The sequence below is a fragment of the Zerene cesonia genome, chromosome 13 (genome assembly GCF_012273895.1).
Source record: "Zerene cesonia ecotype Mississippi chromosome 13, Zerene_cesonia_1.1, whole genome shotgun sequence".
Taxonomy (NCBI): Eukaryota; Metazoa; Arthropoda; class Insecta; order Lepidoptera; family Pieridae; genus Zerene; species Zerene cesonia.
This window is the reverse complement of record NC_052114.1, coordinates 6,049,047-6,061,929: the sequence shown is the minus strand read 5'-3', so window position 1 is coordinate 6,061,929 and position 12,883 is coordinate 6,049,047. Positions and strand designations below refer to the sequence as shown.

At 32.7% G+C, this 12,883-nt stretch overlaps 3 protein-coding genes across 4 annotated transcripts in view; 2 read left to right on the top strand and 1 right to left on the bottom strand.

Moving 5' to 3' along the window:
- Positions 1-3,079, top strand: part of LOC119831302 (synapsin) — a gene marked incomplete at its 5' end in the record, with an annotated part of 52,729 nt that extends 49,650 nt beyond the window's left edge. Inside the window, 2 exons of the mRNA XM_038354602.1 lie at positions 11-236; positions 628-3,079. Coding sequence (XP_038210530.1) covers positions 11-236; positions 628-821 — 420 coding nt within the window. The remainder of the gene's footprint in view (positions 1-10; positions 237-627) is intronic.
- Positions 3,080-3,154: 75 nt separating this feature from the next.
- On the bottom strand, positions 3,155-7,020 carry LOC119831083 (UPF0691 protein C9orf116 homolog). Of its 2 annotated transcripts, none has more exons than XM_038354330.1 (3): positions 6,655-7,020; positions 5,394-5,480; positions 3,155-3,423 (listed from the first exon to the last, which is right to left on the bottom strand). In XM_038354330.1, exons 1-3 carry the CDS (start codon positions 6,809-6,811, stop codon positions 3,299-3,301), a joined length of 369 nt encoding a protein of 122 aa, XP_038210258.1. In that variant the 5' UTR covers positions 6,812-7,020; the 3' UTR covers positions 3,155-3,298. The 2 variants fall into 2 exon arrangements, with proteins under 2 accessions (XP_038210258.1, XP_038210257.1); XM_038354329.1 differs by lacking the exon at positions 3,155-3,423 and adding an exon at positions 4,635-4,911.
- A 655-nt stretch (positions 7,021-7,675) lies between these two features.
- On the top strand, positions 7,676-12,706 carry LOC119831300 (TBC1 domain family member 30-like). The gene is made up of 10 exons (XM_038354601.1): positions 7,676-8,035; positions 8,155-8,252; positions 8,519-8,607; positions 8,792-8,944; positions 10,096-10,232; positions 10,976-11,101; positions 11,258-11,349; positions 11,579-11,672; positions 12,095-12,251; positions 12,531-12,706. Exons 1-10 carry the CDS (start codon positions 7,850-7,852, stop codon positions 12,704-12,706), a joined length of 1,308 nt encoding a protein of 435 aa, XP_038210529.1. The 5' UTR covers positions 7,676-7,849.
- Positions 12,707-12,883: the final 177 nt, after the last annotated feature.

Sequence of the window (12,883 nt, the reverse complement as noted above, 5' to 3'; positions counted from 1 at the left end):
TGTCTTACAGAACGTATGCCGGCCCGGTATAACCAAGACGACCTCCCGCACCTCGGTGTCGGGCAGCGGCGCGGCGTCGCCCGAGGAGCGCACCCCTGCGCACGTGGCCGGCCCGCCGAGCGTGCCGCCGCCCGCCCCGCTGGCCACCGCCGCTAGCATCGACCGCCCGCTGCCGCCGATACCGGCAGAGCCCTCTCAGCCGCCTCCGCCGCCGCTGGCGCGCCGTGATTCCCAAGGTCTCCATTTTTATTTAGCACCAAAATTATACTCGCATATATTGCGTGTCACGTTTCGTTGCTAGTTCGGGATGCACCCCTAAACTACTCTACCGATTTTTATCAAATTTGCAAACCAGTTGAACAGCAGTTTGATCCAACTTAAAAGCTAGGATAGCTTATATTATTTCAATTACGATAAATTAGTTAATTACTATAAAAATTTCAACGGTTGGCCAGTTCTGCTCTTGTTCTTCTCATCTGGTATAGTCCAATCTTGTCATCCATTAAAAAATTATTTTATTAAGGTATCACGTGCGATAAATTTTACGGGCTTTGTTATTGTCACAAAAAGGATCTTATGAGAAAACCTTAAGAAAAGCTGTGTGTCACATAAAAATGTTATTTCCAGCATCGCAATCATCCACGGTATCGTCAACGTCCGCGGCGCCGGCAACAACGAGCGCGGGCACGGCGAGCACGACTACCAACGCGGGCAGCCGCTTCTCCCGGCAGGGCTCGCTCAGCGCCGCGCTCACTGAAGACGCGGAGGACACCATGAAGAACCTAAGGAAAACTTTCGCCGGCATTTTTGGCGATATGTAAACCCAATTTACGTTTCGAATTGTAGACATTTTTCGTTACGTTTGGTTTTTTTTTACTGTTGTCAGGATTATTTGTATAATGTGCAATATTTTGGTATTCGTCGCCTGCTTTAAAACACAAATTGATTTCCTTCGATCTTTTTTTAGTATAATTATTTGGAGGTTTAGAATATTTAAAATTTGTGGGCAAGATTGCCAATCATTCTCTGTGTTAAATTAACTACAGGTATGGTTATAATTTCCAGTAGATTTGAAATGTTTTTATGTATTTAACACGCGTTCCTTTGATAACCTCCCAAAACCCAGTAAGTGAATCTTAAACCTTGTGAAAGTTGCACTGAATACCTAAAGAAATAGGATCCTTTATACTACCTTAAAATAATAGCAATACAAAACTCAGAAAGCTTAGTTTAAGTGTTGATTGTGAATGTAGATTTTTTACAATGAGTTACCAAGAGTGACTTTACGAATCATCTAAGCTATATTGTGATGGAAACAAATTAATCTTGTGTCGTCACGCTACAAATGTTATATTCTTAATTATAAAGTTATTATAAAAATCATATATGTCGCTACGTTATTAATAACCTTCTTTCATCTCGTAGAGACTCATTTACAATAATAAATAGTGCTTATCGTCTTTTACAATATGAATATGTTTTTCCTGACACCTAAATGATGGAAAAGAAGTGAATATTCTTAAAGTATTATTTGTGTAACTTATTAGTTTTGTGATTGATGTATGTTTATATAATTTGAAAGAAAAATAATATGTGAAAAAAAAGGATTAATCTCACACTATATTCGGAGAAGATGATGAAATAAGTAACTGGTATGTAAGCAATGCTATTTGAGACAATATTGTTAAATGCAAACATATATTCCACATTTTATTATATATAATGTATCTTACTTATTATATCTTGTAGATTAAGAAGTAAATCTTTAAGAAAGCGTTTGTTATTATGATCATATCCTTCGCTTCCTTCCTTCTTATAGTAGATTGTCTGTGGCCGTAACGCTGCCGTCATTAATTTATAATTAGAAGAAGTTACATTTCTATTAGTTAAACATAATTAATTACTCCTATCTTTTGCTTCATACAGAAACTTTAATTACTAAATTCGTTTTATTGCGCATAGTCATATCATAAAATGAGAATAATCATTGTGTTGTTATTAATGATAGATTGTTGTGCGTCGCATTGTCTACTGTTTAACTGTTTTTAAATTTTAAAGTAATAAATACTCTTTAGCAAATATAGTAGAAAGTTATAACATGTAAGTAGCTGAATTTATACGCAATGAAAATGGCAACCACTTGAAGTTTTATTTGAGCCAATGTCATCAATAACATTCCATATGTTATCGTTCAATTACAACGAAAATTAACTATATAACTGTGTGTTTAGGACAAGATTAAGTATATTAATAGGGGAAAGAAGTTCGGTATTGAAAAAAGCGGTGTTAAGTTTATGGTATTGAAGTCAATAGAAGCATGTCTTTTACTATTGGGGCCTTGGCATTGTGTTAAATAATTGAAATACGATATTCGTAGATGAACGATATTATTATGCACTCGTAGCTAGATTTTGACACGAAAACATTAGCTCTAATAATTACGTATATAAGGGTCTATAAACGTGTTACTAGATCGCCACAATGCCGGACCTACGAACTGATGTATTTTGCGTTCTCAATGACTAAAGTGGTTAAATTTTATTTAAGAACAAATTTCCAATTATTAAATGTTAAGATAATATAAACACTAAATATAATGCTGTTGTTGTTGTTGCTAAACAAGTTATACATTGTGTATCCACTCGTATGAAAATGCTCGATTGGTTAATCACGATAAAATCGGTTGAACAATATACAATATATCCTCCGAAGGAGCGCGAGGCCTCCGAAACGCGACGCAAGCACCTGCTAACCTCGCGATTTTATCTTGATGTAATCATTCGATAATATTAAAGAGACATGGTCTGTCGTAATTATAACTGTTTATAAATTATTCTCATTTCCATGTCATGTGTTAAATGAAATTAATCAATTTCCTTGTGTAGGTAGTGTAGATGTCAATAATTAGTTTATATTTGATGAATGTTCTTTTCAGTAAATAAGTTAATCCCTTTAAGTGATGAAAGCAATAATATTACCTTACTTGTTATTCTCATATATTATGACATCCATGTCTTATTGTAATTTAATGGAATTTGAATGCATGTTAATCTATATTATATTAAATATATATCGAATACCTCTTTTGGTAAGTGAGTAAATGTTTGTGTTTTATTGGTAGTTTAATTAATAACTTAGAAATAAAATAATGAAAACCAAAAATAATTGTATTTGAAAGTTGATCAATACGAAAAGTTAATAATGAACATTCATGAATATCTAAAATAAGGCAAACACATCTAAATTAACGAGTACTAAAAATACACATGTAAATATTAGATCTAAAATAAAGTAATAGTTAACGATAACCAGCTGGATCCATTCCAGTGTTCAGACTGTAATTTCTATACATGCCGGCTGCAGCGAGTCGATTGGTGAACGTTTGGCCGGCGGGGAAAAACACTGAGCTTACTGAATGGTAACCTAGAAATAAAATACTAGAAATAACATGTGTATTACATCATAAACAGTACGCAGAACAATTTTCAATCGCATTGTAACTGGGCCTAGATATTACTGAGCATATTATTGTCAGTAAGAACTATCTCTCTCAGTTCCGAAAACTAATGAATTGTGTTTTGTGCTTAACTAAACGATTCTAAATTGGTATGCATAAGGAATGATTATTGTTAAAAAATTAAAAACGTAATTAATTAAAAAGAACGTTATGATGTAACTATTTAGAAATCTGCAACGTAAACTAATTGCTTTCTATCTGGAAAATAATTAAGGGGAAAACTTCTCGGGTTAAAATTCATTTCATAACTCTGACTGTTTTGCATTCTACGCTGCTTTAGTAATGTAATAACAAAGCCCATGGTCATGATATAGGTATTGGTCAAATTGAGCAAAACATCCAAATTTTGCGCGTATTTGGCATTAAATAAATAGTACCTGGATGACCGAGCATTGCTCGGTATTTTTTGTTTTTGTTGTTTTTTTTATAAATTGTGTTTTTTTGGAAATTATATTTAAGCACGAATTACATACTAATAAAATGATGATATATGAATAATATTTTTCGATCTTACCGACAGAATAATAAAAAATATGAACTGGTTATTTAAAGGAAAAAATCGTGAGTGCAATTAGTTTGATATTATATTAGAAACAAATACTTAATTTTTTACAGTTTATCAATTAATCAATTACGCAAGTGCATATGTATAGTCGATAAAACACGAATATGACTTTTTCTAAAAAAGCTTCCTAGCTAGATCGATTTATCGTCCCCGAAACCCCGAATTTACATGAAAATCGTTGGAGCCGATTCCGAGATTCCAATTATATATATATATATATATATATATATATATATATATACAAGAATTGTTCGTTTAAAGAAAGATATAAGATTAGTATAATAATATAAGTTCCAACTCTCTAATAAGCAAGTAGGGACATAAGCTCTTACAACGTATAGAGTACGGATTTCTAATTTCTGATTTACTTATACACATGATATTTTTTTATTACATAATATTAAAATGGGAATCTATAAAAAACGGTGGATAACATTTTTTATTAATTCAATGTATTAAAACATTTTTTTTTATTTTCAATACATTTTAATTTGAATTTGGTTAGGCATACAATTTCTCATATTAGGGTTTTGTTTCAAATAAAAAAAAATGTAATTTTATGATAATTTTATTTCTCAAACAAATCTCGTTTCGTTATGGTTCATAACACAACATACTCTATCGCTTATACATTAGAACAAAAATCGCTTAAAAACAAAATTAAACTTAAATGAATATTCTGGTGCATGAAGATTGTATAAATCTTATTTAGTCGATTGTGGATCCATCGAGGTGTTGAGTGAGTAGTTCCTGTACATCCCCGCTCCAGCCAGGTGATTGGAGAAATGCTGGTTCTTGGGCAAGTATGTTGTCGGTACCGAATGGAGCCCTAAAAAGCACAATTTAAAATGTTTTCATAAAAAAGAAATAATATATTTACGTTACAACTTCATTACCTCCAAGTTTTGTCAATCCAAAAATTATATTCACATTGGTAGTAAGCAGATCCTTGCAATCATGTCTCAATTCGCAAAACCAAACTTAGTAAATTTAAAAATAATTTTAAACTATTTAAACTTGATCATATTATTGAGTTAACCTACCTTGTTAACTGTTGAAGTCTCTCGCTACCGAAATTTGTAAAAAACTTTTTTTTAATTTAAATAAAATGGAGGTAATCAAAAGCATTTCTGTAAACTTACACTTCGAATAGAAAAATAAACTAGTAGTCATCAATAAACATAAACACGACATATGATAAAACTGCTAGAGCCGTACCGTACGGTATCTTTCATTTTATGTAAATTTATCATAAATGTCTTCAATACATGTTTTCTGCAACTTATTGTCTTTAATTAAATGTCTATTTACCTGGAGGGAACCAACCATATTCACTAGCCGATGTCCTATAAAAGGGGTGCTGCTTACTCACTTGACAACCATATCCGTTAAACCAATCTAAAACGAAATTACATACTATTTATACTCAATATTATTATAATTGAAATAAGTATTAGTAGTAAGTAAAAGCAGTGGTGGCTCAGTGGTGAGAACCTCGGACTTCAAAATCGATAAATCGGGTTCGAGACCGGGCGAGCGTGCAGGAAATAAGTTGATTTTTCAATTTATCTGCGCATGTGAATAACATCACCACTGCTTAAAACGGTGAAGGAAAACATCGTGAGGAAACCGACATGTTCAAGAGTCAAAAAGTTCGACGACATGTGACATCTGCCAACCCGCACTTGGCCAGCGTGGTGGATTATGGCCTGAACCCTCATAGGAGGCCTGTGGCCCAGCAGTGTGAACATATATGGGCTGATGATGATGAAGTATTACATGACCATACATATTTAAATACTGTATTGATAAAGTCATAATACTTTCGTCTTGATGATTTACCGAAAACAAAACCAAAACCCAGTAAATACTTCAAAACATTATAAGAACCATCGTTGTAATACTGCTTTCATCTAAGAGATTTCGGATATAAGATAAATAATTCTAGAGAGGTGCTCCATAACAAATGGGAAACAAAAAGTTAAAGGAAAGTCATTAATAATTTGAATATTTTTTCAGACCGCAATTATGAACCATGTCAGGTGCAAAGGAGGGTAAAAAGTTCAAAATTTTAAGGAAAGTTTAATATATATTCCTGGTTATATACTGGAGACTTGATCTGATAAAAAAACATGAATAAGTCTACTAACATGACTATTAAATTTTGATCCCCACCATGAGATAGGAATTACAAGCCCGCATAGATGAAAATGGAAGTTCAATGACTCGTATCATCTATTATATATTGGCCTTATCAATTTCCAAGGACATGACTTTGCGTAAATATAAAAATAGTTAACCTTTTGGAACTTACTGTGAGGATAGAACAAAATCTGGACTATTTCTCAGTGATATAAATAATTATATACAGTTGTATGCTATTTCGTATACTTTTGAACTCTACTCTAAGAACCTAATGAAAATTATATATTACATTGTGTACATTAGCACACAATTCCAAAATCTCAAAAAAAAAGTTCGGTTTCAACTAGGATAGAATAATATCATACAAATAAGACAGAGAGATAGGTATATATATTTTAAATATTTTCAGTATCATGGATTTCCTTACGTGGATGCTCGAATCTTTTTGGCAGATTACACGTTACGAAGATATCGGATGTTTTCACAGGCTTCTTGATCTCTTCTTGCAAGCTCGGTCTATCAATGCAAGTAGCAGAACAGAATCCTGCTTGCTTCTCTTGTTGATTGTTACCACCTTCACTCATGCTTTTTTAAACGGGTGAAGTAAAACTCCTGTAAAAGTACTAAATAAAAGACAAAGGAAAGAAAGTTGCTTGGTTTTCGCCTAAATTGATTGCAGCTGGTATCAAACTGTCTTGTGTACATGTAACCATGGCAACAATATTATGGTATTATGTATTCGCCATGGACGAATTATCGTTTATACGAAAGGAGTTCGTGAATATTAAAAAAAAATTGTAACTGAAAAAATGCTGGGTAGTTTTTTTATTGCTTGTTGTTAACTTATTTGCATAATTAAGTTCAGTAACGTTATCGATCTGACTTGTTCTGTTTAAAAAACTATTCCCAAAAGGTGCTCATACACTGATATTTTTTATCAATAAGAAAAACTTACAAAAAAGTGATTGTTACTTGAAATGTCGTCCCCAAAAAATCTAATAGTGCCATAAAATTACCGGTATTAGCAAGGATGCATTTATATACAATACTATTGTATATAATTATTCAAAACAAGGTCTAAGAAATATGTATTATTGTATGGGAAGGATATCAATATTCATTTTACAATTAAAAGAGATTGTTGCAATTAAAAGAGCATAATATTAGTTTAAAACTTTGGTGTTCGTTACTTGTACACATTGTTAATATTCGTACGTTTTTTGTTAAATAATTGTACGAAGTACCAATACATTATCATGATTTTATGCAAATAAACGAAAATTCATTTATTTCCAACCTTACAAAAAGATCAAAAACTCCAGGGCAAATATGTTGACAATATTTAAGTACACACACTTTTCATACGTTTAGTGTTAGATGACCTTATACTCATTGAGCATGCAATCCAGTGAATATATTAGCCGTTATCAGCAGTATCAGGAGGAACAGACAATATATGAGTGGGTGTCTATCGCGCTCTACCATCCTTCCAGCTTATTTCATTTGCACTTAAATGTTACACATTATATACGTTTATCCTCCTTGTTGTCAATATAGTTTAATACCTTAGTCAGATTTGCAGTTATTCTCATTTATAAAAGTAAAGTGTCAAATCTAGCAACATGAAAACAATAACAATAAACGAACCAATAAATCTTAAAGTTGTGAGTTATGAATTAGATTTTTCTACTTTGTTTACGCCACGGGAAAAGAAGCAGAAAAAGAAAGATATCAAAATACCGAATGTAAGGCTACCGAAAAAGCCCTACAAAATTCCTTCGCCACCAGTTATTAAAAACAAACAACAGGTAATGTTTTCTTCAAACTTTTTAAATTACTTATTGATTATGTTTATGATTCTTAGATAGCGATATTTTTGAGTAAATTCTTCAAATAATGTCTAATATTTTTTATGACTTTATTCTAGAACAAAGATGTAAAGAGTCTAGTAGAAGAACTATTAGACGACATTTATGCAGATCGACGCGACTGGTGCCGCAATAGTGATGTTACATGTAGCCACGGGTAAGTTAAGAATTAGGTTAGATTTATGGAAATTCGAATGTTTTAAAAACGATAATGAACTAAAAGACGTTGATATTTTAAATATTTATAAATTTTAAACTAGTAGAAACTTATTATCATCATCTTAATGTAAATTTTAACGAAAAATGTCGTCTACTTGAGCTATCTATCACCATATATTAGGTTCTTGAATGTTTTAAATATTCATCTATGTATGCTCATAACATTTTATAGCAAGTCATAAATATGAGCACAATTTATTGCAGATCGACTACAGCCCCATCTTTTTCGTCGTGTCAATCAAATTATGGAGAACAGACGGATGCAATAGAGCGAAGTTATTTGGAATCATTGCGTAATAAAATTCTTCACATATTGTACAAGTATATTGTTTAAGTGTTGATACTTATAAATAGCATTATTTTTAAAAATTAGTAATATATTTTTAGGTATGAAATAAGAAGATGAGGCATTTTAATGCTATTCTATTTGATTCTTATACATTTTGGTTGTTACTAATGAAACTATAATATTTTCAGAACTTAATGAACTACACTATCAAATTGAAGAATGGGGGAACAATTTACAATCGGCAGGCGCACGGCTTGCAAAGTACTTGAGAGCACGAGATCGTCTGAAACGGCAGCAAAAGAAGCTTTGTACAGCATTCACAATACTCTTGCGGCATATAAGTATGTATTCTATAATAGCGTTCATATGTGATATTTATAAAAAGATGCATTAGGACGAAATACGCATTTCATATTTTATTTAAATTGATATCATAACAACAGCTAAATTTTGTCATCCTCCTATAAAAAAGCAGAAAATCAATTTTTTACACCAAATATGCTAAATAATACTAATTAATAATAACTTATCTATTATTTTGAAAAGAATTACTTTGACGTAAAAAGTTATGATGTTAAAGTTGGCAAATCCTATAAATAAAATTTCATTTGAGTTTTACAAATGAGAAAAGTTTAACGCAAAGTTTCATTCAATGCTTAAAATAACACGCCGACGTCGAGCTTTGTACAGACTGCGAATCTCCCTTGGTGTTATGTCTAAAATTCAGATACAGCGGTGTGAAATCGATATGCAACGCACACAGGCTCAGGCTTGAAGCCCTTTGCGCATGTGTAAAAAACACTACCAACTTTCTAGTTCCGAGTTCGGCATTTCCCTGCATTTACTGCTACTCCAACATTGATTTAAATAAAAAGCCATAGTGATTCAGTGGTACAGGGTGCGCAGCGCCGCCTATCCATTCCGCGACCAGCCTCGTAAACATCACATCAGCTGGTTGACGTCGGTTTAGATGCTTCATAGACATGTCGTCTTTAATATTCGTCGACTTTTATTTTGTGAATTGTGAATTGCGTAAATGCTCCAGAGCTAAAATGTCCATCTTATCAGCAAACTAATCGACGAGCAGTTTATGAAACCGCAGTGATAATGGATCGAACAAGGCTAGCAGATCAATTACTTGGTTCGGTGCACTTGTAAGCTATGCATTTATTGTCAAATGTGCGCGTTGTGCAAAACAGATGAGTGCTATTATAAACTCTCTCCGGAATTTGGCGGGTTCATCGAGGACCACGCCAGGTACCAGTATTTTATTTTATATTTTATTTTTTTCTGCATAACACTTACAATGAAACGATTGTATCATTGCCTATATAAGCAAATTTAATTAGTGAATTGAGAGAGATGTTATAATAAAAAAAATCGACAATATTCAGCGTCAGTTAGTTTTTTTGCAAGCGGAGTGATATATTCACGTAACAATGGTTTATTTAATTGTAGCCTTATTGCAAAACATACTGAATTAACATTTTAGCTGGCGACACAAATGCCCGGTTCGGCGTGACGCCAGGGAACGAAGGCCCAGGAGAGGGAGGCTTCGCAGAATGGCTGCATGCGATGCGGCTGGTGGCTCGTCTTCCAGCTGGAGTGCCGCAACATTTTCGCAGAAGAGTATATGAAATTATAAATATTCCCCATAGATGTGATTCCCCATGTATTTAATAAGTCTATGGCATTATTAATTAAGACTTATATAAACAAGTGACACATAACGTATTATATAAAAACAAATAGTTATGCTAATTTATTGCTTTGTGGATTATCCATGCATAAATAGCAGTATTTTACATCTTATAAGTGAAATAAATCAAATGTGGATGTCAATTATTTTGCTTTATGATAAAGGTTCTTTGGTTCGGTATTAATATAATATAATTGGATTTATGAAGGAAGTATAATTATAATACAAAGAAAGTACTTATGTGAACTAAGTATTTACTCTATATTTCTGTTGAAAGCTCTGCCTACAACCAAAGTTTGTTTGTCGCGCATTGTCACTACCCGAGTTGAAGTGATTACTATAATTAGAATATCTCAAAGTTTATCATTTCCAATCGTTAATTATTTAACGATTGAAATACAAAAACCTATAGAATAAATAATAGTTAAAGTAAAAGGTATACAACAAATAAGTTTAAAAATACTATCTGGATTCGCTTGGTTTGAAAATGAAAACGAAAACACTTTTTTAACAGACACTTGTAAGTTACGTTATAACTACATTAACGCATCTAAACGGAGAATTTTTGCGATTTATACCAGAACCAGAAACACAACGTTGAAACATACAAACCTTTAATTTTACCTGAATGATGAGTAAAATGTATTTTTTTTTTTATGAATTACTCTTCTAGTTATGGCTAACGTTAGCAGAACGCCATCTAAGTTCAAGGAACATCGACTGGCCTGTTGCGGAACGCGCTTGTTTCAAAGGCACAGCCCAACCTGATGACGCCGAATTAAGTGCTCAAATACTTAAGGTAAATATGTCTATAGAGCTATAAAATAATTCATACCTTAAAAAGTTTCCTTTGTAAGATGGTGACGATTTCATGCAAGGCATCAACATCGGTCTTTGAGTAAAGTAATTCACATTTAATAATACATATATGTAAAAATTTATATATATGTTTTAGGATCTTCATCGTACGGGCTGCTCCCTGTTCTGTGGTACAGAGGGACGCGAAAATCAAGCCATGCTGCGTCGTGTTTTACTTGCATATGCACGGTACTTATTTTTTTATTAACTTCGATCAATTACCAGATAGTTCACTTTTATTTATCTCGTGGTTATATTAAAAAAAAGGACTAAAATTCAGCCAACATTGTATTAAAAACATCCTACGCCATGAGCACACATGTAAATATGTCCTGTAAATAAATTTTCTGAATGGCACATAACTTGAAAAAAGCTTATTATATGTTATATTTAACACGATAAGAATGCTTTATTTCAGATGGAACAAAGAAGTCGGTTATTGTCAAGGGTTCAATATGATGGCTGCCATAATTTTGGAAGTAATGGAAAAGTCCGAGTCGGATTCTCTAAAAGTATGTGTATATATTTTGATTTAATCATTTACCATTTGTTTATTTTGATATTTCGCATTATATTTTATTTATAACAATGTATTGTGCTTGTATACAAATAGATTCTTAAAATAAAGAAAAAACAGTTAGGTAGACCGGCTTAGAGGGCGGCCTATCACTGAAGAGTAATATCTTCCAGGCAACCCACTGTGTGAAGTTAAAGTATAGAGTAGGAGGTAGGTTAGAAGTATTTATGTAAAATTGTAAGTCACGTAATCCGATTTATTTTCTATATAGTGCACGACAAATATTATAAAGTTTTCAATCACCTCAAATCATCTCTTTTTATTTTCATCTTGTAACTGGTACATACGTTTAATGTCGTAAATAGAATTAACTTGTCGTTAAACAGCATTCTTAAAGGTTTATAATTTATATTACAGGTCATGATATACTTGGTGGAGGCTGTATTACCAGAGGGATATTTCGCAGATGACTTGCGTGGTCTATCTGCGGATATGGCGGCGTTTCGTGATCTGCTTCGGCTGCGAATACCGCGGCTGGCACATCACATGGACTACTTGCAAAAAATATCCGACGGTCAGACTCAGAAACATTTATTCTTTATGTGAAAATAATGTATTGGTAATATTTTGTTTGAAAATATAGCGTAGACAAAAAAACTAAAATCTTGCAACAAAAACAAAAAAATGTAAATAAAATATCGGACTCATTATCAATATATTTCGTTTTCTGGTAAATTTGATACCTTCTTTTCTACCAAAGCTAACATAATAGCCAATTTGCTAATCAGTTTTGAATTGACATACTTTGAGTCGTAAATGTACAAGATTATTAAAACCATTATCATTATCGCAGGTGGTGGCGTAGAGCCGCCTCTGCCAGACGTTTTCACCATGCAATGGTTCCTGACGCTGTATGCTACGTGGCTACCTAGAGAGTCCCTGCTTAGGATATGGGATTTGATTCTACTTGATGGAAATGAGATCCTTTTATTGACAGCTCTTGCAATTTGGGATATGCTACAGGAGTAAGTTATATAATTGCCACCAATTGTATTCAGAATTTTAATTGATTTTTTTCGTTTGTCAATGATTTGTTATAATCTCTCATATTCAATATTAACGTGTAAAATAAACTTTATATTGATAATTAAAATAACATAAGTTATAACCCATTTCTATAAATTGACATTAAAACCACCCATATAT

What these genes read in the sequence shown, in the direction of transcription:
- LOC119831083 (XM_038354330.1), bottom strand. Translation starts at nt 6,811, where the DNA reads ATGAGTGAAGGTGGTAACAATCAACAAGAGAAGCAAGCAGGATTCTGT. An exon ending in AAAAAGATTCGAGCATCCAC is followed by an intron (nt 5,481 to 6,654) that starts GTAAGGAAATCC and finishes ATTTCGTTTTAG; the next exon opens with ATTGGTTTAACGGATATGGT. An exon ending in ATATGGTTGGTTCCCTCCAG is followed by an intron (nt 3,424 to 5,393) that starts GTAAATAGACAT and finishes TTTTATTTCTAG; the next exon opens with GTTACCATTCAGTAAGCTCA.
- LOC119831300 (XM_038354601.1), top strand. Translation starts at nt 7,850, where the DNA reads ATGAAAACAATAACAATAAACGAACCAATAAATCTTAAAGTTGTGAGT. An exon ending in GATGTTACATGTAGCCACGG is followed by an intron (nt 8,253 to 8,518) that starts GTAAGTTAAGAA and finishes AATTTATTGCAG; the next exon opens with ATCGACTACAGCCCCATCTT. An exon ending in AAGTTATTTGGAATCATTGC is followed by an intron (nt 8,608 to 8,791) that starts GTAATAAAATTC and finishes TAATATTTTCAG; the next exon opens with AACTTAATGAACTACACTAT.